We start from the raw sequence: 25,414 nt of genomic DNA, 5'->3' as shown, positions 1-25,414 counted from the left end.
TATATATATATATATATACTGTATATATATATAAAATGTACCAAGCCTTTGCCACCTCTCTCTTCACCTTAAGCCTTATCTCCTTGTACTCTTGCCTACTTTCTGCATCTCTCTGACTATCCTACTTCTTCTTTGCCATCCTTTTCCCCTGTATACTCTCCTGTATTTCCTCATTCCACCACCAGGTTTCCTTTTCCTCCTTCCTTCTTTCCAGATGTCACACCAAACACCCTTCTTGCTGTCACCCTTACTACATCTGCTATACTTTCCCAACTGTCTGGTAATTCTTCACTACCACCCAGTGCCTGCCTCACCTCCTCTCTAAACTCAACCTTGCAGTCTTCCTTTTCAACTTCCACCATTTGATCCTTGGCTCTGCCCTCACTCTCTTCCTCTTCTTGATCTCCAACGTCATCCTACAGACCACCATCCTATGCTGCTTAACTACACTTTCCCCTGCCACTACTTTGCAGTCGTCAATCTCCTTCAGATCAACTCTTCTGCATAGGATGTAATCTACATTTTGTGCATCTTCCTCCACTCTTGTATGTAACCCTATGTTCCTCCCTCTTCTTAAAATACATATTCACCACAGCCATGTCCATCCTTTTGGCAAAATCCACTATCTTCTGACCTTCTTCATTCCACTCCTTGACACCATACCTACCCATCACCTCCTCGTCTCCACTGTTCCCTTCACCAACATGCCCATTGAAATCAGCTCCAATCACCACTTCTGTTTCTTGGGTACACTGTTTATCACTTCATCCAACTCACTCCAAAAATCTTCTTTCTCACACCATTGCACACCCAACTTGCAGTGCATATGCACTAACAACATTCATCATCACACCTCCAATTTCCAGCTTCATACGCATTACTCTGCCTGACACTCTTTTCACCTCTAAAACACTCTTGACATGCTGTTTCTTCAGAATAACCCCTACCCCATTTCTCCTCCCATCCACACCATGATAGAACAATTTGAATCCACCTCCAATCCACCTGGCCTAACTCCCCTTCCATTTAGTCTCTTGCACGCACAATATATCAACCTTCCTTCTCTCCATCATATCTGCTAACTCTCTCCCCTTACCAGTCATACTGCCAACATTCAAAGTTCCTACCCTCAGTTCCACTCTCTTTACTTTCCTCCTCTCTTCCTGTCTCCGGACACGTCACCCCCCATCTTCTTCTCCTTCTTCAACCAACAGTAGCTCAATTTCCGCCAGCACCCTGTTGGCTGACAGTACTTATGTATAATATAAAGATCCCAAATTAGTCAAACATATTACAAGTCTTGGGTAAATGTCTGGTTCATGGAATAAGACTTCCCATATGTAAATTATTGTCAGGGAACAAAATAAATAATTAAAAAGCCAAACGATCATGTTTAACTTGATGTCTTAATACAAACGAAGATATCTTTGTTTAATAAGTAGGCACAGTTTGAACAATTTGACAAGTTTTTACCTAAGTTTTTTACATCATTATAAATTTATCCTAAATCTAAGTTTGAAAAGAGATTTCATTACATGTAATTCAATTTTCTTGACATAATAACTAACATAATATGAATACCACTAGCTGTTATGAGTAAGCCCTGCAACCTTCTAGAAATTAAATTTTTGTAATTGATTTTATCTATAAGGAACAGGGTTTTGATATCAAAGGTTGTACATTAGTCTGGAATCAGCTTTACAGTTGGAGCTTGAATTGTTGTTGCCATTTTATTTCTGTAAAGGGGTGGCTGAGGCAATTTGGAGTGAACAGTTAACATAGGCTAAATGATAAAGTCCCTCATCACCATTTGGCAAACCTGGATAAACATTGTATCTACAGACAAGGTAAGTACCTTTAAAGAGCAACTGGGGCTTTTCCTAGTGTGAAAGAAGTTGTCTGTGAAGCTTGGATAGTTCTGGGAGAGCTTTTAAAAAGGTAACGGTGGCTTGACTATGCAGATAAATTAACATACAGTGACTAGTTTTCAACTTCCCACTAACTATGAACTTTATTTCCTCTTCTTCTTCATCTTTCGGCTGCTCCCTTTGGGGGTCGCCACAGCGGGTCATCTGTTTCCACATTTTCCTGTCCTGTGCATCTTGCTTAGTCACACCCATCACCTGCATGTCCTCTCTCACCACATCCAAAAACCTCCACTTAGACCTTTCTCTTTTCCTATTGCTTGGCATCTCTGCCCTTACCATCCTTCTCCCAATATACTCAGCATCTCTCCTTTGCTTGTGTCGAAATCAATGCAATCTCACCTCTCTGGCTTTGTCTCCAAAGTGTCCAGCTTGAGTTGAACCTTTAAGGTATTCATTTCTAATCCTGTCCATTCTCATCACAACGAATGCAAATCTTAACATCATTAACTCTGCCACCTCCAGCTCTGTCTCTTGTCTCCAACCCATATAACATAGCTGGTCTCACTACCATTTTGTAGACCTTCCCTTTCACTCTTGCTGGTACCCGTCTGTCACAAATCACTTGTCACACTCTTCTCCACCCACTCCACCCTACCTGCACTCTCTTCTTCACCTCTCTTCCAAACTCCCCATTACTCTGTACTGTTGATCCCAAGTATTTCAACTCATCTACCTTCGCCAGCTCTATTCCCTGCATCATCATCATTCCTCTGACCTCCATCTCATTCACACGCATGTATTCTGTCTTGGTCTTATTGACATTCATTCTTCTCCTTTTTAGGGCATATCTCCACCTCTCCAGGGTCCCTTCAACCTCCTCCCTACTCTCATTACACATCACAATGTCATCCACAAACATGATGGTCCACAGGCACTCCTATCTATCCATCACCATTGCAAATAAGAAAAGGGCTCAGAGGCGATACCTGATGTAATCCCATCTCCATCTTGAATGCTTCCATCACTCCTACTGCAGACCTCACCACTGTCACACTTCCTTTGCACATGTCCTGTACCACTCTTACATAATTTTGTGCCACTCCCAACTTCCTAATATAATACCACAACTCCTCTCTAGGCACCCTGTCATATGCTTTCTCCAATTGCACAAAGGCAATGCAATTCTTTCTTGTCTTTTCTATACTTCTCTATTAACACTCTCAGAGCATCTGTAGTGGTCTTTCCTGCCATGAAAAAATACTGCTTTTCACTATTATCACCTCCCTTCTCAACTCAGCTTCCACTGCTCTTTCCCATTACTTCATACTGTAGCTGATCAAATTTATCCCTCTGTAGTTACTACAGCGCTACACATCACCCTTATTTTTAAATATCAGTATCAGTACACTTCTTCTCCACTCCTCAGGCATCCTCTCACTTTCCAAGGTTGCATTAAACAGTCTGGTTAAAGACTCCACTTCCATCTTTACTAAACACCTCCATGCTTCCACAGGTATATCACTTGAACCAATAGCCTTCCCATTCTTCATCCTCTTAATTGCTGTCATTACTTCCTCTTTGATAATCCATTGCATTTCCTGGTTCACTATCCCCACATCATCCAACCTTCTCTCTCTCTCATTCTTTTCATTCATCAACCTCTCAAAGTACTTTTTCCATCTATTCAATACACTCTTCTTGTTTCTGAGTATATTTCCATTATTATCCATTATCACCCTAACCTGCTGCCTATCTTTCCTATCTTGGTCCCTAGCCTAGCCAATTGGTACAGGTACTTTCTTCATCTCTGCTTATCCCACTTTTTCTTTGCCAGCCTCTTCCTTTGTATACTATACTGTATTTCCCAATTCCACCACCAGGTTTCTTTGTCCTGCTTCCTCTGTCCAGATGTCACACCAAGCACCCTACTAGCTGTCTCCCTTACCGCTTCTGCTACAGCTACCCAGCTATCTGGTAACTCATCACTGCCACTCAGTGCCTGTCCTACCTCCTCCCTAAACTCCACTTTACAGTCCTCGTTTTTCAACTTCCACCATTTGATCCTTGGCTCTGCCCTCACTCCCCTCCTCTTTTTCATCAATGTGATCCTACAGACCACCTTCCTATGCTGCCTAACTATGCTTTTCCCTGCCACCACTACTTGAAACTGCCTCTCCTTCAAAGCATATAATCCACCTGTGTGCATCTTCCTCCACCCTTGTACGTCACCCTGTGCTCCTCCCTCATCATAAAATAAGTACCACAGCCATGTCCATCCTTTTTGCAAAATCCACTATCATCTGACCTTTTTCATTTCTCTATTTGACACCATACCTACCTATCACCTCCTCATCTCCACTGTTCCCTTCACCAGCACGTCCACTGAAATCTGTTCCAATTTCAACTCTCTCTCCCTTGGTTGCACTCTCACACCACTGCATCCAACTCAAGTCAGAAATCTTCTTTCTCATTCATCACACACCTAATTTTGGGGCCGTATGCACTAACAACATTCATCATCACACTTTCAATTTCCAGCTTCATAATCATTACTCCGACTGACACTCTTTTCACCTCCAAAACACTCTTGACATACTGTTCCTTCAGGATAACCCCTACCCCATTTCTCCTCCCATTCACACCATGGAAGAATAATTTGAACCTGCCTCCAACAGACCTTGCCTTACTCCCCTTCCATCTACTCTCATGCACAAACAATATATCAACCTTCCTTTTCTCAATCATATCAGCTAACTCGCTTCCTTCATCAGTCATATTGCCAACAAAGTCCCTACCCTCACTTCCACTCTTCTACCATTCCTCCTCTCCTGCTGCCTCTGGACATGCCTTCCCTGTCTTCTTCTCCTTCAGCCAAAAGTAGCCCAATTTCCCCCAGCACCCAGTTGGCTAACAGTATTGAAGGTAGTCTTTGTTATCCTGGGCCTCGACCCATCCAGTATGGAAATCTGTATGGTTGTCCGCATATTGACGCCCTTCCTGAAGTAACTGTCCCCATTTATCCAGACTTGGAACCGGCACAAAGAAACACACTGGTTTGTCTATCCAATTAATATTAGTTTTATAAAAATGTACCTGCAAAATTGTGCCTGGTACTGTATTTCATTTGCAGTCAGATCTTTCAATAGTACCATTGGTGGTGACACAAGCGGCAGTAGCATTTAACTTAAAAAAAAAAAAAACCTTCAAAAGTTTCAGGTTTAAGTTGCCAATGTTGTGTATAAGAATGACCATAGACAGAGATACAAACAACCATGCACACATCCAGAATATCACCCTAAGTTTATATCCAACTGTGGTGTATGCTAGGTTCCCAGTATTGGTTCATGAACGCTGTGTTGTCAATATCTTGATGTTATCCATGCATTTCTCAGACTGTTGGTTTCTGTAGAAAAAACACAGTCTACATTTCTGTTGGTTAAACATTTTCTCTTGTATATACACGCCAGTGCCAATCCAGCACCTGGAGGTAATCCACATAGACACAGAGAGAATATGCAAACTCACTACAGATACAATATCCAAACGTAAACCATAATGTTCTTACTGCAACAGAGCAGTGTGTCACCATACCACCTTTACTTACCAATTTTTAAAACATGTTAAACTTTGTCAAGTTACCTAAAAAGCTATTTATGTATATAAATGTTTAAACATTGGCATGTATTTGTCAACAACATGCTTTAGTCAGGTTGATGAGGACTTGTAACCGGAGACTATAACAATTCAAAGAGATAGCTTCCTAGTTGATCAAGGTTTTTTGTCTGCTTGCTTCTGAACATGAGATGTAAAGTATATCAGTCATGAATAGTCATGAATAGACTGCCGTTTTAGGCCCACAGTGTGTTCTGCAGGCCAAGTGACTTGTTGCTTTTATGTTTTGATTGGGTACGTGCATTGTCAATCAAACTGCAGTGACAATATTTTAATAGAATTGGTGTAAAACTGCAGTAGAAACTGTCCACTGTTAGAAAAGAATGAGTGGGTGATGGTGATTTTTCATCTGTAGTCAATAGTCATGTGTAGGTCTTTCCAGACATAGTATTTTTGGCACAATGCTGTTCAGGCTTGCTCTTGCACCAGCAAAAGACATATTCATGAATAGAAATGACAAGTTCAGTTCTTTCATACCTGCCATTGACTGTTTATACTGCATACATTCCATTAATTTTTTTCACAAGATATCTTTTAGTTCATTATTGACAGATAATAAAGTTGTTTGCATGATTCTTTAGTGAAGAACAATCACAAAGCCATTGGTACAGTCTTTGTGGGGAGAACAAAATTCAAGCTGTGCATGCCTATGAAGTTATCTGTCCTTTAAAATAAGCACAATGCATATTCAATCTCACATTGCAGTTGAGGCAATCTCTGACAGAAAGCATAAGCTGGTTTCACAAAAATAGAAGGCAAAAACTATAGGAGAAAAGAGAACTCACACAGGTTCCAGCATCTCCTAAATATGAATCATCAAATTTATAGTGCATAACAGCTGGCTGTAATCATATATCATCACTTAATTTTTTGAGTTTTGTTTATCAAGCAAGCTATTAAGTTTTTTAGCTTAATAACATGTTTAGGTGTATTTGCATATAAAAGAACCTACTGCAATCACCATGTCTATCAGTCCATCTATTTATCTGTATGAAACACTTTGCAGTGGCCTGATTTAGATTCAATTTGGCACACTTGTTTTTGAAGGAACTTTTTCATAAAAGTTTAATTTTTATTGAGATATCTCAAATATATTCACTGGTCAACAGTGCTGCCTTCAATTCAAAATTGTAGTCCTGTGTGAATGAGCTTCCTGTTGATGGACAATTTTAATTTTTTATATGGATTTATTTAACAATATATTTATATATTTTTAGTAAATAATGTGTGCATTTTACACATTGTGAGCATATGACTGGATGACTTAACATGTTGTCCAGCATTGATCACCATAGACTCCCACACTATCAGAACTATTGTTATCTCAGCTCTCCATGGAAACAAGAGATTAAAATGTAATTGGCCATTACTACAAACCACTTGGGGTAAGTAACAGATAAAAAATATGATTTTTATTTGGAGTATTCCTTTAATTAACGAACAACTTAAAATGCATTTTTTGCTTGTGACTATTTGAAAGCACAATAGGAGTTCTGAAACTTGAAAGTACAGAAATACCTAGGAGTTGTAGTGAACTCATCACTATCTACATCCAGACAGTCCGCAAAAGCAATCAAGAATAGTAATGGAATGTTAGGTTATATATCATGATGTGTAGAGTATACATTGTGAGCTATGGCCGGCTATTTATCCCCGCCAATACCCCCAGGCTGCCAGATGGAGCCTTCCTTGCAGCAAGGAGGTACCCCGAATGCCAGCAGGGAATTATGGACACTGGACTTTTAATGCACAGCCCTGCTGGATACCACGGGGACCGCCAGGAGTCGCTGCAGGGATGCCCAGGGATTGTTATTTGCACCATAACCCAGAAGTGTGTCTTAATCACAGCGACACAAGGAATGACGTGCTTTCAGGGTGAAGAAAAAGGATTTTTATCTGACCCGGAAGTGTCCCATGTCACGTGGACTGAGAAGGCGAAACACTTCCGGGTCGAGGACTATAAAGGACTGTGGGAAATCCCAGACGGATGAGCTGAGTTGGGAGGCAGGGTGGCTAAGCATCTGGGAGTGGAGGATTGTTTATTATTGTAGTGTTTATTGGAGCATGTGGAGTAGTGGTGCTTTGTGCACTTTATTATTGAAATAAATAATTATTGGACTTTTTATCTGTTGTCTGACGTTTGGTCTAAGGGTTCAAGGGGTCGACAGCGTCTCTATTTGTCACAACATCAATGAATATTATGGTTAAGCTATGCAATGCACTAGTGAGAGCTCAGCTGGAATTCTGTATTCAATATTACTCTCTACAGAAATTCCAGAGAGGAGCAAATAGGTTAATTCTGGGACTAAGATTTACAAGCTACGTGGAGAGACTAAAGGAGTTTAACCTTTTAACTTTGATCAAATAGAAGTTGACTGAAATGTTTAAAGTAAAGAAAAGAATTAGTACAGTAGATTCCATTTGTTACTTTGATTTCTTTTTGATTTTTGATTCTTTGATTTTTGATTTTGAATTCTACAACATGAACCCTGGGAAACAGCTGAAAATTTATTATGGGCAGGTTACAGACAAATGTTAGAAACTTTTTCTTCACACAAATAACCACAGACACATGGAACAAATTACCAAGTATTGAAGTGGAGATTGAAAGAAAAAAAATTAAACAGAAGCAGATATTTTTTATTATTGCTTAATAAGTGAGAACAATGATAGAAAATAGGTTTGCTATCACTACATATAATAACACCTGCAATACTTTTTCTTTTCACAGTTTGCACCTCTGTTTTAGTATAGTATCTTTTGAGGGGGTACATTACATTATATTCACATTTTGTAATTAATAACCATAAAGAATGCAGCATTTTCTTATAAAGTAATCACAAATAACCTGAACCAGATTTAACCTGTGTAAAATCAAAGCATACACTGGCTGCTTGGTCTTTTAACTGTTGCATGCCATTTTTGAGGTAGCCATGACTTCCTTTAAACAGCTGTAAATGTTGGTCAGAACAGTGTTTGACTTTCTGACTTCACCTTACTTAGTAATATTAGATAACAATGCTGCAAGCATATGACCAGAAGGTTTGAATTATATTATTTAGAACAGTGGTTCTCAATAATGTAGCTGAGGTGGTGCCACAAGATGACTGAAAATAATTAGAAAATAGCAACAAAACATATAAATCACTAAAAATCAAACTACAGCAGCGATGCCAAATGTATTTGAGTAGTGAGAAAACGTTATATAACTGCAAAAAATTATTATTATTATAATCTTTTTAAAGATATGACCATTTCATCTGTATTCAAAACATTTTAAATATGGTGACCCATGACTGTAACATTTCATGTATAGATTGTATGCATATATAGCGTAAATATGCTGATGAGCTGCATCAGCCTAAGGATGAGTCGCCAGCAGTATGAGCTGATATTCTATCATGCAAATGAGCAGCTCATGGGACCCTATTAAAACTTCAACTTTGCCAAAGTCACAAAGTCAATGAATTCCAACTATTATGGCAATGGAGATCTGTCCTTCCAAGGACAGTGAGCTACCTAAAAGAACAATGTAAAGAGCATGAATCCATTGGCACTCAGTGCAGGCAAGCACTGCAGCAGTGTGGTGTTACAATAGCATAGCTAGATTACACTAATACCTGACATTACAATGTGTCTCCCGTGTCCAGATATATATCGGATAGATGCTGACATACACACAGCAGTTCGGCTTCTAGTGGGCGCTTACATATATTTGTGCATCACAGCACATTTCTAACCTTTAATTAGAATAGGAATGAGCTGCTTGAAATGATAAATAACTTTAATGTTTTGCCATGATGCCAAATGTGTGACAGTATCATGAAAGGAATGGTAGCTCAACTTCCAAATGCCAATGTTTTATATCTCCTCTTTTTTACAGCTTTCATAGCTGTTAAGGCTGGATACCTTTTTTGTCACCACCCTACATGTAGCTTTTGTCTTTTCTGATGACTTGATTGCTGTATGTGAAGAGAAAATGCAATTGCATTTCACTTGTGCTAAATCAAACTTTGGACAAACCCACACAGACAACAAGCAAACGAGCACTTGCAAGGCAAATCTCCTTCTTGCAAGGCAGTACTGTCACTAACTACGCCACTGTGCCATCCTGTTTCATAATATTTTTTGTAATTATCCTTTTAATTATGTTTTGGGCTTATTAAGAAAATGCAGAAGTCATTTTTTTGTTTTTTCCAACTATATTATATTTGTAAAGGTGGATAGCATGTAAACAAAAAGTGTGCTATATACGGTGTAGCATAAATTTGCTTACTTTTGTTCGTCTTTAATATCTGCTTTAAAAGCTTACAGATGGCTAAACATCTATTACAGAGCTGATTGTGTGGCGATTGGTTACTTGGAGAAAGAAAAGGAAGGACAGGAATTGGAGGTTAGAACGTTTGAAAGAGACAATACTGCTGCAATAAATTATTTAATCGTGCACAGCGCAGCAAGCATCTTGCATGAGGTAGTCACTGGACAGGGCGCTAGCTCGTCACAATCACTGCGCTACCATGTTCCAATGTTTAATAACATGCTTTAACTCCTATCATCATGAAAATTATATCAAGTATTCATCTCAGTATTTTAATTATTCAGAGAGCTGTAATATCACGAATGTAATGGATTCTGTGTCCAGTCGGAGGAAGAGAAAACCCGTTTAAGAAGCACATAGTGATTCACACACATAGACCACATAGAAGAACACATACAAAACAAAGCATTTAACGTGCTACTATACGATGGTATTTGAGAAACTAGTAAATTAAATGATTTAAAGATGAAGTTTATGATGTTCTACTTTAATGACAAAATAAACTAAGTTATTAAAGATGGAAATTTCGAGATTAAAGTTGACATTTCAAGCTTTTTGCTCACTGTGTCCCTATTTTTTTATTTTCTCTGTACCCTAATAAGCTTTCATATGACACTCAGACGGTGAGCTACGACTCAACTTTTCACTGCGACTTTGATATCTGACAACTTCTTTTTTATATCGGGCACTGTGCGACTTTCTGAACTTGAGCTTTCGAGTTTCTCTATGTGACTCGGTGAACTTCCTTTTGTTGTTTATACCACTGTTTAAACCACAGGTGTCAAACTCCAGTCCTGCAGGGCCGCAGTGGCTGCAGGTTTTCATTCTAACCATCTTCTTCAATAATGACCAGTTTTTTCTGCTAATTAACTTCTTTTGCCTTAATTTTAATTAACTTGACTCAGGCCACTTTGTTGTTTCTTTTTCCTTAAATAGCAGCCAAATAATAGTGAGACACGAAACAAGCCGCCACACGACCAGCTCACCTGTGTCCATCACACAATATCTGAAAATAAAGAAGGTCTTCATTAAGGTTGATCTCTCAGGTCACCAAAACATTTTGACGGTGTTCTTAGAAAAAACAGAAAAACAACAATTTTGGAAATGTCTGCTATGGCACAATGAGAGCAGCAACAAGCCATAGAATTAAATAACGAGTTTAATTAACAGCAAGAATTGGCTTCTCATTAAGAGACTGGCTGGAGTGAAATTGGTTGGAGTTTGAAATCCCAGTTTAGCTGGTCTGTTGGCTGTTGTTCACATCTCATTTCTGTTTGGCTGCCATTTAATGAAGAAAGGAATCAATTCAGAGGTCTGAATCCTTAAAAACAAGACTATTAAAATGAAGGGAAAAGGAGTTAATTACCACTGATCACTGATTAGGAAAAGGGTTTGAAAGAATACCTGCAGCCACTGTGGCCCTCTAGGCCCGGAGTTCGACACGCCTGGTTTAAACCAACAAATAGTATGTTTTCCTTGCCTCCACTTAGTATTCGCTGAAATTCTTCTATTTTCCACCGTGCTTCTGCCATTGCCTTTTCACAGAACGCTGAGCTTAAGGGCTATTTATATTGATTTGTATATTCAAAGAGGTGTAATTCTGGGAGGAGTTTGGGGAGTGGCAGGAGGCGCGTGCATGTGCGTTTCTTTTCACGCTGACCAGGATTTATGGAGCGGAAGAACGTGGAAGTTGACGAACGCACAGATTTATGCATCAGGATTTTTTTGTGCGTACACACATTTCCACTTTTGTCCTTACGCCATGTTTTAATGTGAATTCTTTGCACAGCGTTATACATGAGGTCCCTGGTGTCCATCATACAATATCTGGAAATAAAGAAAGAGGAAGGTCTCAGGAATTTAGATCTGCTCAGGTCCATAAAACATTTTAATAATGCTCTTGGAAAAGAGAAAATCAACAATTTCGGAAATGTATGCTCTTTCACAATGAAACCGCAACAAGTCATGGAATTAAAGAACAGGTTTAATTAACAACAAGAATCAGAGCCTAATTAAGGAACTGGTTGGAGTGAAATTGGTTGGAGTTTGATACCCTGACTTAGTTGGTCTTCTGTTGGCTCACTCACTTCTCATTTCATTTCTGTTTGAGTGCCATTTAAGGAAAGAAATGAAGCAATTCAGAGGAACAAAGAATAAATTCAAGGAAAGAAATCTTAAAAAACAGGTCAATTAAAATGAATTCAAAATAAGTTAATTAGTAGCAAAATCAGGTCACTAATTAAGAAAAGGGTTAGAATGAAAACCTGCCGCCACTGTGGCCCTCCAGGACTGGAGTCTGAGAACCCTGAGCTGAGTGATACTGATTGAAAAGAATGCACAGAAAAAAGGGGAGCACATGGTATAATAAAATGTAGATAAAAAAAGCTTTAAACATGAATAATATCAAATGAACACCACCACACTCTAAACCAGTATATACATACAACATGGAAAAGATTCATTAGGCCAACGTCTATGCTGAAAGCTAAACAAATTTACCAGAAAAACAGATGGGAAAAAAAAGTAAGCCATATTTTTTAAAATGCAGGGTCCTAAAGTGAAGTAAGAACTAGATACACCTAGAAGGCTTAGAGATGTGAACTCCTCAGATAACTCATTTTATTGTCATTTTTTTGTCAGTTTAATATTTCTCTATTCTAAAAAAAACTAAAATCTAAAATGTATGTTATACAAATTCTAAGAAATGCCTAACAAAGACAAAAATGGGTGGAACATGACATCTATCATCTCTGGAGCTGGGGTATTTGGTGACCTCACTTTCATTGGATTAATCTCCTAAATATGAGAACCATTGATAATGCATATGGGTATGTTGTGTTGTATTAGTTGGGAAAACCAAAAGTATTGATTTATAAATGTTAATGGAAGATATTCTGTTAATTTCTGCTTGAAACATTTAAAATTAAAAAGTGGTTGGCATCACTTTGTGAGAAAACAATTATTTAAATAAAACTAGCAGTCATTAAAAATAACATTATTTTTGAAGTTGAAGAAGCGGTCCCCTTGGTTTGAAATACTTTTAATGTTTTGTTTAGAAAAACCTTTACCATCAGTTTAGATTTCACCTCCTCCTGTTCTGTTTCACTATGGTCACTTTCCTCTATAATTTATCATTCTTAGGCAACAAAGTATAATTCTTTTACTATCCTAAGATCTGAGACTGTTTGATGAGCTTGTAAATTGGTCTACTGTGACACGTCTCTTCTCTCCCTGCAGAGAATTAATGTAAATTATATATTCAGCAAATTATTGCCACGTTAAACTGCCAGTGCATAGCCAGCTGTTTTTATTCCAGCCGTCTGCTCAACTACTCTGAGTGCAATAAATGGCTTTCTAAAACCTGTGTGGGTAAATATACAGCATATAGTTAAAGACATTGCAGAATGCATTGTGACATTACAAAGCACACAAGTTAAAAAGCATTTTGTAATGGTTTTCTGGCATGGATTGATTGCTCAGTGATAGATGTTCTGTAAATGTCTGATAAATTTACTGATTGAATAATTGAATACTTGAATAAATGGTAAAAAATATCAATTTGGTTTATAATGAATGAATTTTTGCCTGTAGCACTACACAAGAACTATGGATGTCCTTGAAGTTGTACATAAGCATTTATAGTTCTGGTACATTTTGAAGCCTAGACTCACTCCTAATAAATAATCATTTTTTATGTTTTTCAATAACTTTTTGATTCAATGTTGAATTCCCTGCTTAGATGCTTTCCACCTCTTCACATGGGCTTCCTGTACAAATTCCAGTTTTCTCCTACCAGTCCAAACATATGGTTTTAAGCTGATTGGTAACTTTACATTGACCATTTCTGGATATGTATATCACTTTATAAATATATTGTTATAATAGAACCTAAAGTAACATACTGTAAATACAGAAATTATTGTACATAGAAAGTCAGGAGAGAGAGAGAGAGAGAGATGGAGCACATCACATGAGTGCTATGCTGCTGTATACTTTGCAAAATGGGTAACATTATATTTTCATGAGTCAAACTTTTTACAACTGAACTTTTAGTATAACTTAGCTAAGTCCAAAATTATATATTTTGCATATCTATCTGTTTTACAGTGCCTTTCATGTCTAACTTACATAAATTAATGTTTCTAGCGTTTGTGAGACCTTGGCACAATTCTGATTTTGGTAAATGCCACTATTTCATAGTGTATTTTAATAAATTCTTGTTTATCAATGGCACTGGAGAATGTCAATGTTGTTTGTGTGTTCATTAGACATGCAAGTAAGAATCTCACTCTATTATTATACATGACAGTACTGCTGCTGCTACTGATACTACTACAAAAACAATATTTAATAAAACAGTAAAAAAGACTGAACAAAAATATACAGTATATGTACAGACTTTTTAAAAAGGTTTTAAAGCTCATAAAGTTAGTAATATGCAGTAAGCAAAAAACCAGTGTTTCTGATTTATGTGCATGTATTTAGTGTTGGGTGATGCTGAGTATGAAAATACTGAATGCCACTGGATGAATCATTTAATTTCAGTTTAATTTTTCTGCTGTATTGCAAAATTCAGAATTGGATGACTGCTCATGAGAAAATATCAGATGCAAACCATCAAAAATTTTTTCCTTACTATTTTTTATGTATTCATTTAGTAGATGCCTTAATCCAAATTTACAAAGTAAAGTAACTTACAAAGTAAAGGATATTGACATAGAAACAAAGCATATTCAATTCTTAATATGCTTGAAATGGGGAGGACATGAAGAAAAATACTTTGATGGAAAATTAAAGGTAATTAATCTCTGAGAAGCCCATGATCAAAATATGAAATATCAGTGTTATTTACCTCACCAAACATTTTACCGGCAATGAATGAAGTCAAAATCTGTTAAGGCAACTGCCATCTTGTAGTTAGTCCAAAGCTTATTTTCAAACTGTGATGAAAATACTTGTACAACCTACTTTGAGTTCCTTTTTCATCACATGAATTTTTTCCTTTAAATGTAGAAGTGTCCCTAAGGACACAAAGAAGAGATTAAATGCTGATGGCCTAGACACATTTTGTAGATTTAAAAGCCACTTTAATAATTTCAATAGCATTAAGGTAACACTCGATATGGCTGCTGAACCAATGAATTGCTTTTGAGTTCTTCAGATAAAAACATTAGTACATACGTACTGTGGTTTTATCTTGTTGCGCAAATTATGAAATTTGGTTTCTGCAGTAAAAAAGATCAAGTGTCAAAGGATAAATGGCAATGTATACCTAACAAACAGGTATTAATAATATTAAGCATGAGCTTAAGATTGGTGAGACTCCAAACCGAGTTTCCAAACCTGAGTAGTCCAAACTGAAGTAATTCATAAAACCATTACTACTGATGTAAGAAGAAATTGTGCCAGACACACCCTATTACTTATTCTTCTTCTTTCAGCTGCTTCCATTAGGGGTTGCCACAGCGGATCATCTTTTGCCATATCTTTCTGTCCTCTGCATCTTGCTCTGTTACACCCATCACCTTATTTTAGGCCTTCCTCCTTTCCTGTTGCCTGGCAGCTCTATCATTAGCATTCTTTTCCCAATATACCCAGCTTCTCTCCTCTGCACATGTCCACACCAATTCAATCTCGCCTCCCTGACTTTGTCTCCAAACTGTCCAACCTGAGCTGACCCTAATGTACTCGTTCCTAATCCCATCCATCCTCATCACACCCAGTGCAAATCTTAGTATCTTTAACTCTGCCACCTCCAGCTCTGTCTCCTGCTTTCTGGTCAGTGCCACCATCTCCAAACCATATAACATAGCTGGTCTCACTACCGTCCTGTAGACCTTCAGTTTCACTTTTGCTGATACCCATCTGTCACAAATTACTCCTGACACTCTTCCTTCCACCCTGCCTGCACTCTCTTTTTCACCTCTCTTCCACAATCCCTGTTACTCTGAACTATTGATCACAAGTATTTAAACTCATTCACGTTCGCCAACTTTACTCCCTGCATCCTCACAATTCCTCTGACCTCCCTCTCATTCACACACATGTATTCTGTCTTGTTTCTACTGACCGTCATTCTAGAGCATATCTCCACCTCTCCAGGGTCTCCTCAACCTGCTCCCTACTCTTGCTACTGATTACAATGTCATCAGCAAACATTTAGTCCACGGGGACTCCTGTCTAATCTCATCTGTCAAGCTGTCCATCACCATTGCAAATAAGAAAGGTCTCAGAGCCAACCCCTGATGTAATCCCACCTCCACATTGAATGCATCTGTCACTCCTACAGCAGACTGCCATACTTCTCTCGTATGTATCCTGTACAACGTTTATATACTTTTCTGCCATTCCTGACTTCCTCATACAGAGCCGCAACTCTTCTCAAGGCACCCTGTCATATGCTTTCTCCAGGTCCACAAAGGTGCAATGCAACTCTTTTTGGCCTTCTCTATACTTCTCCATCAACACCCTCAAAGCAAACATCACATCTGTGGTGCTCTTTCATGGCATGAAACTGCTGCTCACTAATCATCACCTGCCTTCTTAACCTAGCTTCCACTACTCTTTCCCATAATTACATGCTGTGTCTCATTAATTTTACCCCCTGTCGTTATTAGAGCTCTGCACATCCCCCTTATTCTTAAAATGAATGAATAAATGTTATTTCTTGTTGATTAGCTTAATATAGTAAGATTCTTTCTGAATAAATGGGTGACTGTTTATCTTTATTTTTAAAAATGCACAGTGGCTTCAAATTTGGTGCTGCTACCTCACACATTATACCTAACTTAGCCATAGCTGATCAGATATGCGACAGCTCTCCATGCTCTTTTACTGGACACTAAATGGGTGGAAAAAAATCAGCTTTTAGTTTGATACAGTAGTCACATAAAGCAATTAAAACTTATTTTCATACTCCTTAATAATGTCATTCTATGGAGACAGCTAAAGATACAGGTTTGTTCATGTATGCTTAACGGTGCACTTTCTATTTTAAGATACTATCTTTTATTACGGGCGGCACGGTGGCGCAGTGGTAGCGCTGCTGCCTCGCAGTTAGGAGACCCAGGTTCGGGTCCCTCCTGCATGGAGTTTGCATGTTCTCCCCGTGTCTGTGTGGGTTTCCTCCCACAGTCCAAAGACATGCAGGTTATGTCGATTGGCAATTCTAATTTGGCCCTAGTGTGTGCTTGGTGTGTGTGTGTGTGTCCTGCGGTGGGTTGGCGCCCTGCCCGGGATTGGTTCCCTGCCTTGCGCCCTGTGTTGGCTGGGATTGGCTCCAGCAGATCCCCGTGACTCTGTGTTCGGATTCAGCGGGTTGGAAGATGGATGGATGGATCTTTTATTACTAGATCACTATGAACATCCTTTTGCTGTAATTATCTATGCTGTAAGAGAATCAACTAAATCTAATGTATGTTTTACAACTCTGTTCAGTTCAATTCACTTTATTCATCAATCACACTGTTCACTAAAGACATACCTAAGCATTCACAAACATTTACAACTGAAAACTATTAATAGACATATACAAACGTACTTATCCTTGGAACATAGCTACTTTAATCAAAGTAATAGAGATCCATAAACTGACATAAAAAAATCAACTTTACAGCCGATCCATCTAACAAACATTTTGGTAGTGGACAACAGAGCTGAGTAACATAAATTGGAGTTAGGCTGCTCAAAGTCAGCAATCCACTTTTGTATAATTTTACTTAAGATATTTTTAACTTAACCATATTGTTTCTATAGTTGAACTTTGAAGCTGTCAGATTATCAGTAACTCTAGACAGAAAACAAGTCTTTATTTTGTAGAACACCATTTTTGGCACAAGCAAAAATAGACAAATGAACTTGCACAAGGTCATATGGTGAGCCAGAGCTGGGGATTAACACCAAATCTTTTGGTCCCCAAAACCTAAGTTTTAGCCACATTACCACCCTGACTTTAGCAGGACTAATACTGCTAAGATGTAAAATTATGCTGCCTCATACGTACTTACTCAAGGGAAAAAGTTAGGTTAGATCAAAAGTAATTAAATAACATAAATAGATTAACAGGAGTTAACTCTTAAATGTTAATATAATGTGATAACTTGTCTGTGATTATTATGTTTTAGAAATTTCACAATTTGGAATAACTCTATAAAATCAAACTAGGTCCAAGTAACAGTGGTTGAGAGATTAAAAACATCTATTAAAACATTTTTGAAAGAATTAGTAATGAACCTGAAGGAAAAGATTGAAAAGATTGACATTTTAATCATAAAACATATTTCTAACATTTGTGCCTCAAATAAAAAGTAACATAGCATTTTAGAATAGGCATTATTAAAATACTTCCCATGGGCTCACCACCTATGGGAGGGGCCAAGGAGGTCGGGTGCAGTGTGAGTTGGGTGGTGGCCGAAGGCGGGGACCTTGGCGGTCCGATCTTCGGCTACAGAAGCTGGCTCTTGGGACGTGGAATGTCACCTCTCTGAAGGGGAAGGAGCCTGAGCTAGTGCGCGAAGTTGAGAGGTTCCGGCTAGATATAGTCGGACTCACCTCGACGCACAGCTTGGACTCTGGAACCAATCTCCTTGAGAGGGGCTGGACTCTGTACCACTCTGGAGTTGCCCCCGGTGAGAGGCGCCGAGCGGGTGTGGGTATACTTATTGCCCCCCGACTTGGAGCCTGTACATTGGGGTTTACCCCGGTGGACGAGAGGGTAGCCTCCCTTCGCCTTCAGGTGGGGGGACGGGTCCTAACTGTTGTTTGTGCGTATGCACCGAACAGCAGTTCGGAGTACCCACCCTTTTTGGAGTCCCTGGAGGGGGTGCTAGAGGGCATACCTTCTGGGGACTCCCTCGTTCTGCTGGGAGACTTCAATGCTCACGTGGGCAATGACAGTGAGACCTGGAAGGGCGTGATTGGGAGGAATGGCCCCCCCGATCTGAACCCGAGCGGTGTTTTGTTATTGGACTTCTGTGCTCGTCACGGATTGTCCATAACGAACACCATGTTCAAGCATAGGGGTGTTCATATGTGCACTTGGCACCAGGACACCCTAGGCCTCAGTTCGATGATCGACTTTGTGGTCGTGTCGTCGGACTTGCGGCCACATGTCTTGGACACTCGGGTGAAGAGAGGGGCGGAGCTGTCAACTGATCACCACCTGGTGGTGAGTTGGCTTCGATGGTGGGGGAGGATGCCGGTCAGGCGTGGTAGGCCCAAACGTGTTGTGAGGGTCTGCTGGGAACGTCTGGCAGAGCCCCCTGTCAGAAGTAGCTTCAACTCCCACCTTCGGCAGAACTTCGACCATGTCCCGAGGGAGGTGGGGGACATTGAGTCCGAATGGGCCATGTTCCGTGCCTCTATTGTTGAGGCGGCTGACCGGAGCTGTGGCCGTAAGGTGGTCGGTGCCTGTCGTGGCGGCAATCCCCGAACCCGTTGGTGGACACCGGTGGTGAAGGATGCCGTCAAGCTGAAGAAGGAGTCCTACAGGACCCTTTTGTCCTGTGGGACCCTGGAGGCAGCTGATAGGTACCGGCAGGCCAAGCGGAATGCGGCTTTGGTGGTTGCTGAGGCAAAAACTCGGGCGTGGGAGGAGTTTGGGGAGGCCATGGAGAACGACTTTCGGACGGCTTCGAGGAGATTCTGGTCCACCATCCGGCGTCTCAGGAAGGGGAAGCAGTGCAGTGTCAACACTGTATATGGTGGGGATGGTGCGCTGCTGACCTCGACTCGGGACGTTGTGGGTCGGTGGGGGGAGTACTTCGAAGACCTCCTCAATCCCATTAACATGCCTTCCAATGAGGAAGCAGAGCCTGGGGACTCAGAGGTGGGCTCCCCCATCTCTGGGACTGAGGTCACCGAGGTGGTCAAAAAACTCCTTGGTGGCAGGGCCCCGGGGGTGGATGAGATACGCCCGGAGTTCCTCAAGGCTCTGGATGTTGTAGGACTGTCTTGGTTGACACGCCTCTGCAACATCGCATGGACATCAGGGACAGTGCCTCTGGATTGGCAGACCGGGGTGGTGATCCCCCTCTTTAAGAAGGGGGATCGGAGGGTGTGTTCCAACTACAGAGGGATCACACTCCTCAGCCTCCCTGGAAAAGTCTATTCAGGGGTCCTGGAGAGGAGGGTCCGTCGGATAGTCGAGCCTCGGATTCAGGAGGAACAGTGTGGTTTTCGTCCTGGTCGCGGAACAGTGGACCAGCTCTATACCCTTAGCAGGATCCTGGAGGGTGCATGGGAGTTTGCCCAAACAGTCTACATGTGTTTTGTGGACTTGGAAAAGGCATTTGACCGTGTCCCTCGGGGAATCCTGTGGGGGGTACTCCGAGAGTATGGGGTACCGGCCCCCCTGATAAGGGCTGTTCGGTCCCTGTACGATCGGTGCCAGAGCTTGGTCCGCATTGCCGGCAGTAAGTCGAACCCGTTTCCAGTGAGAGTTGGACTCCGCCAGGGCTGCCCTTTGTCACCGATTCTGTTCATAACTTTTATGGACAGAATTTCTAGGCGCAGCCAGGGCGTTGAGGGGGTCCGGTTTGGTGGGCTCAGGATTGGGTCACTGCTTTTTGCAGATGATGTTGTCCTGTTTGCTTCATCAGGCCGTGATCTTCAGCTCTCTCTGGATCGGTTCGCAGCTGAGTGTGAAGCGGCTGGGATGAGAATCAGCACCTCCAAATCCGAGACCATGGTCCTCAGCCGGAAAAGGGTGGAGTGCCCTCTCAGGGTTGGTAGCGAGATCCTGCCTCAAGTGGAGGAGTTCAAGTATCTCGGGATCTTGTTCACGAGTGAGGGAAGAATGGAGCGTGAGATCGACAGGCGGATCGGTGCGGCATCCGCAGTAATGCGGGCGCTGCATCGGTCTGTCGTGGTGAAAAAGGAGCTGAGCCGCAAGGCGAAGCTCTCAATTTACCAGTCAATCTATGTTCCTACCCTCACCTATGGTCATGAGCTATGGGTAGTGACCGAAAGAACGAGATCGCGAATACAAGCGGCTGAAATGAGTTTCCTCCGCAGGGTGTCTGGGCTCTCCCTTAAAGATATGGTGAGAAGCTCAGTCATCCGGGAGGGGCTCAGAGTAGAGCCGCTGCTCCTCCGCATCGAGAGGAGTCAGATGAGGTGGCTTGGGCATCTGATCAGGATGCCTCCTGGACGCCTCCCTGGTGAGGTGTTCCGGGCACGTCCAACCGGGAGGAGGCCCCAGGGAAGACCCAGGACACGTTGGAGGGACTATGTCTCTCGACTGGCCTGGGAACGCCTTGGGATTCTCCCGGAAGAGCTAGAAGAAGTGGCCGGGGAGAGGGAAGTCTGGGCATCTCTGCTCAAGCTGCTGCCCCCGCGACCCGACCTCGGATAAGCGGGAGACAATGGATGGATGGCATTATTAAAATAGCTGCAAGACCATCTCCATTACAAGGTTTGTATGAAAAAGTAACAACAGATGAAACCACAGTTAGTGGAATGTTGTCTTTAAGGACTAGTTGTGATTTGTAAAACTATTTTGGTTTTTGTATCAATGTGATCATACCTTCCTTCTTCTTCTCCCATGTTCTCAATATTGTTTACTATTGTTATGGCAATAACAGTTTTTCTTGAAATGTCTGAGTCAAATTTAACTTCTTTGCTTTAGTGTTGTGTTGTCTTTCCTACAATTATGTTTCTTTATTTCAACTGTTGCTTGATTTCTGTATCTTGTTTCTTAGAAGTTGTATCATAAATATTTTTTTTTTGCATTAGCTCTAAAAAATATTCATTGTGTAATATAGTGAAATTTGGTGCCTTGCAATTTACTTGGATAGTCATAACATGCATTTTAATTATTTGAAGTTGGAATACTGTAACTGATCAACACCTTTCATTCTACTCTTATTGACTTCTAAAAAACTGTAACCTCTTTAGGTGTTTTTTATTTTTCTTTGTCTCATTTACTGATCTTTTTGGTTATTTTCAGGTTTGGCAGTACACCAGATAATAACTATCACAGTTTCTCTTATCATGGTCATCGCTGCCTTGATAACTACACTTGTGCTCAAGAACTGGTAGGCAGACATCTCTTATTTGTTTTATCTAGCATCATTTTTTCCTATGTTGTAGAACAAATATGTATAAAATATGGACTTGGAAAATGTAGGGACAGTTATTTGCAAAACAATGTATTTCATAAAACAACAGACATCTCCTTCTTCTAATATAAATTAATCTCACTGAGAGGAGTAAAGCAGAAATGATCTTGTATTTTCTTCTTGAGCATGCACAGTGTTATGATTGTATTACCTGTCTAAAAGTGGACTGCATTGAGGGTATTAAATGAACTTAGTTTAAAGAATTAACTTTGTTTTTCCACTGATCATTAAAGAGCATTCATACTAAAAGGTAAAGTACCTTTAGAAAACATGGTTTATAGCCATTTATTTCGACAGTTTTTCTCATTTTTCTGAAATTAATATTAAAAATTTAATATGACCATAAAACCAGAATGGAGAGTTAATCAATTGCAATTGCCAGATTGCAATAAGGAAAACAGCTACATTTTTTGACAATTTAATTTCATAAACTAAAGTGAAACATTTGGAACTGTGCAAATAAAAAAAGCAAACCACATTAAAATGTCTTTTTGTGACTGTTTCAGCTGTGCACAAACAGCAAATGGGAGGCACAATGGTCATCAACGCAAGATTAACCAACAAGAAGAGAGCTGCCAAAACCTGACTGACTTTACACCGGCACGTGTTCCCAGCAACATGGACATATTCACAGCCTACAATGAGAGTTTGCAGTGCTCACACGAGTGTGTTCGGACACCAGTTCCTGTATACACAGATGAAATGCTACAACAGACGCCCATGTACAAAACTGCATTTAATGGAAATAGGTGAGTAGGTTTTCACTTTTGAGTAAAGCTAAATAAATACCAATAGTTTTGCCACAGAGTCTGAAAGAGTGTTTGAATTCATAAATATAATGCTTATATGCGCTTACTTTTGTGAAATTTTCACTGTGAACATTAATCCTTCCAGCTCCCATATTCCTTTTGCTGTGTTAAACACAGGTAGAAGGAATGTATATATCCATCTATATAAAATATTTCCTACCATATCTCATTACATAAAAATACAGTAATCTTCATTACTCTGTTACCTCATTGCCATTTAATATTTTGATTGCAATTTACTGTCAGTATTCATAAATCACATAAATATGTGTTTTGGTGTACCTTTTGAAATGTTTGATTTTAGGGCCATTCCACCTGGTGTGATTAAGTCCCAGACTTTGAATTGTCACACATACAATTGCATAATTCAGGTCAGTGGAAGATCAGACCCTGTAATGAGCAACTGATTTGATATCTAATGCCTAATTTTGTATTAGCCATTTCCCTAAAAGGATAATTTTACGGTACTATTTTATTAGAATTCTAACAATAAATTATAAGTTTATTAATGTTTTGAATGATATTCATTCTGTATCATAAACTACTACTGAACAGTGCTCCTTAATTGCAGCAAGAACACTCTGTTATGTGTGTTATTGTTGATTGTTTTTTTAAAGATTTTGTTGTCCTTTTTAATGATCCCATCAACAGGTTTGCATGAACTTCTATAATACTTAGTCAAAAAACAAATGAAATCAGGATTATAGAAAAAACTATTATTACATTTATAGTATCTTATTAACTCAGGGTCATCTCATTGAATGTCTACATTCATATGTCATGTCTAACATGATTGTTGGCTTTTTTCTGTGTTTGCTGAGAGATTTGAATTTTGCTTTATCTCAGGCCTTCTTACTTGGTTGATGCTATTTGTCTTTTAATTAAATATATACATAGATACTTATATTTAAAAAAACCTACAGAAAAAGTTATTTTGTCTTAATTTGATCCATTGAACACTGTAAGAAATTTTCAGCCATATTTTAGTCATCCATAGCTGTCAGCCTTAGGTGATTTAAGTTTCTAATGCATGATACTTATGTAATTTTTATTACTACTTATATAGACAAGTCAATATAAAGCAGCACTTAAGCAGTGGTAACTTGTAAAAAGATTTCCTGTGCTTGTCCCTTCTCTTTTTGTCATTACTTTCTATGAAAATCAAAAAAAAAACTGTAATTCTCAGTCCCCATCACACTAAAAAATGATAAGTAACCAAAGGACACATAAAGTATAATAGGCCTAGGAAACTGTGTGGATTATTTTATAATGTAGGTGTGTGAGAGTAGTGCTTTTCACATATGGTACCTAGGAAATATCCAAATTAACTATGCCTGGAATTAATTTGGATTCACTTTTGCATACAGATTTGTCTAACAATAGCATTCAATTTAACCCCAAATATGAGGGCAGAGATTCTGAAATGAACACAAAAGGGATGTGAATACCACAGAGCGTTCCTTTTTTATTTTATTGATTTTATTTGAAAAAAACAACATTCCATATACTCAAGTCAACTTAACAAACCAGAACTCAACCTCTGCCAGAAAGAAAGACAGAAGTGCCAACAGCATGAGCAAATCTTTAAAAACAAAAAAGACAGACCCTTTCCCCCGATATAAATGCCATCTAAGATTTGATTAATTAGATCTTGCCATATTTAAAAAAAAGGTTTTGAACAGATCCTCTAAGCGAGAATTTAATTTTTTCCTATTTCAAATAGTATTAGAATATCAGTTACTCACTGACTTATAACTGGTGGGCTGAGATTCATGCATTTCAGCAAGATACTGACAATGGGTTAGGAGTGATTGTGACACTAAGGTTGTCTGATTGGCATTCTAACATTTTTGTCCAGAATGATGTTAATTTGGTGTACACCCAAAACATTGGGGCCCAGTGAGGCTGGAGTGTGATTGCAACATTCACACGTTGAATCTTGCCCTGGATACATTTTGGACACCTTTAAACAAGATCAATGTGCTTGATAAAAGAGATTTTACGTTGAATCATTGAATGCTTTGCACATCTGGAGCTGGAGTGTATTCTATGCATGGCTGCCTTCTACTCCTTGTAAATGTTAAGTGAAAGATCCTTTCCCCATTGTACCCTAAGATCTTTCAAAGGAAGAGATTTTAATATATTAATAATATATATGTCCCCTGTGGCTCCACCCACGTAGTAGTGAAACAGGACAAACTTTCAAAAACAATTAAAAAATGTAATTCTGGCCAAGCGGAAGGTAGGTATGCTCCAACGTCAAATGTTGGCACTGTATCTGATCGTGTTCAGCTCTGACAGGTGAGTGTCCCCCACGTGGTGAGAAATGCACGTGGCCATGATATCTCTAGCAATCAGCAGCTACCCTCTAAAACACACATAGCTCTGATCTCTGTCTCAAAAACGTCAAACAATACTCAATCTGTAGATGATAATGTCTGTTGAACAAACTGGTATCGCTAGCTAAGTGGAGGCAAGGTATGCTCCAACACATGGTGAAAGGTAGACCAACTCGAAAGGAGGATGGTGCGTGAGTGAGGAGGGCTCTGCTCCCTCCCCTCAGCCCACAGCCACTCTCTCGGATTTGTGCAAGTAAATCGGTACCACAAGCGAACTATGATACTTAGC

General features: G+C 39.7%; 2 protein-coding genes across 2 annotated transcripts in view; both read left to right on the top strand.

Moving 5' to 3' along the window:
- LOC114655979 (F-box only protein 6-like) overlaps positions 1–25,414 on the top strand; it is a 1,212,211-nt gene that overhangs the window by 408,788 nt on the left and 778,009 nt on the right. The window lies entirely within an intron of this gene.
- Positions 1–25,414, top strand: part of ajap1 (adherens junctions associated protein 1) — a 275,515-nt gene that overhangs the window by 205,379 nt on the left and 44,722 nt on the right. Inside the window, exons 3-4 of the mRNA XM_028807328.2 lie at positions 21,806–21,893; positions 22,484–22,726. Coding sequence (XP_028663161.1) covers positions 21,806–21,893; positions 22,484–22,726 — 331 coding nt within the window. The remainder of the gene's footprint in view (positions 1–21,805; positions 21,894–22,483; positions 22,727–25,414) is intronic.

This window comes from Erpetoichthys calabaricus, chromosome 8 (genome assembly GCF_900747795.2).
Source record: "Erpetoichthys calabaricus chromosome 8, fErpCal1.3, whole genome shotgun sequence".
Taxonomy (NCBI): domain Eukaryota; kingdom Metazoa; phylum Chordata; class Cladistia; order Polypteriformes; family Polypteridae; genus Erpetoichthys; species Erpetoichthys calabaricus.
The sequence above is the reverse complement of the archived record's forward strand: the minus strand, read 5'-3'. Positions and strand labels throughout refer to the sequence as shown.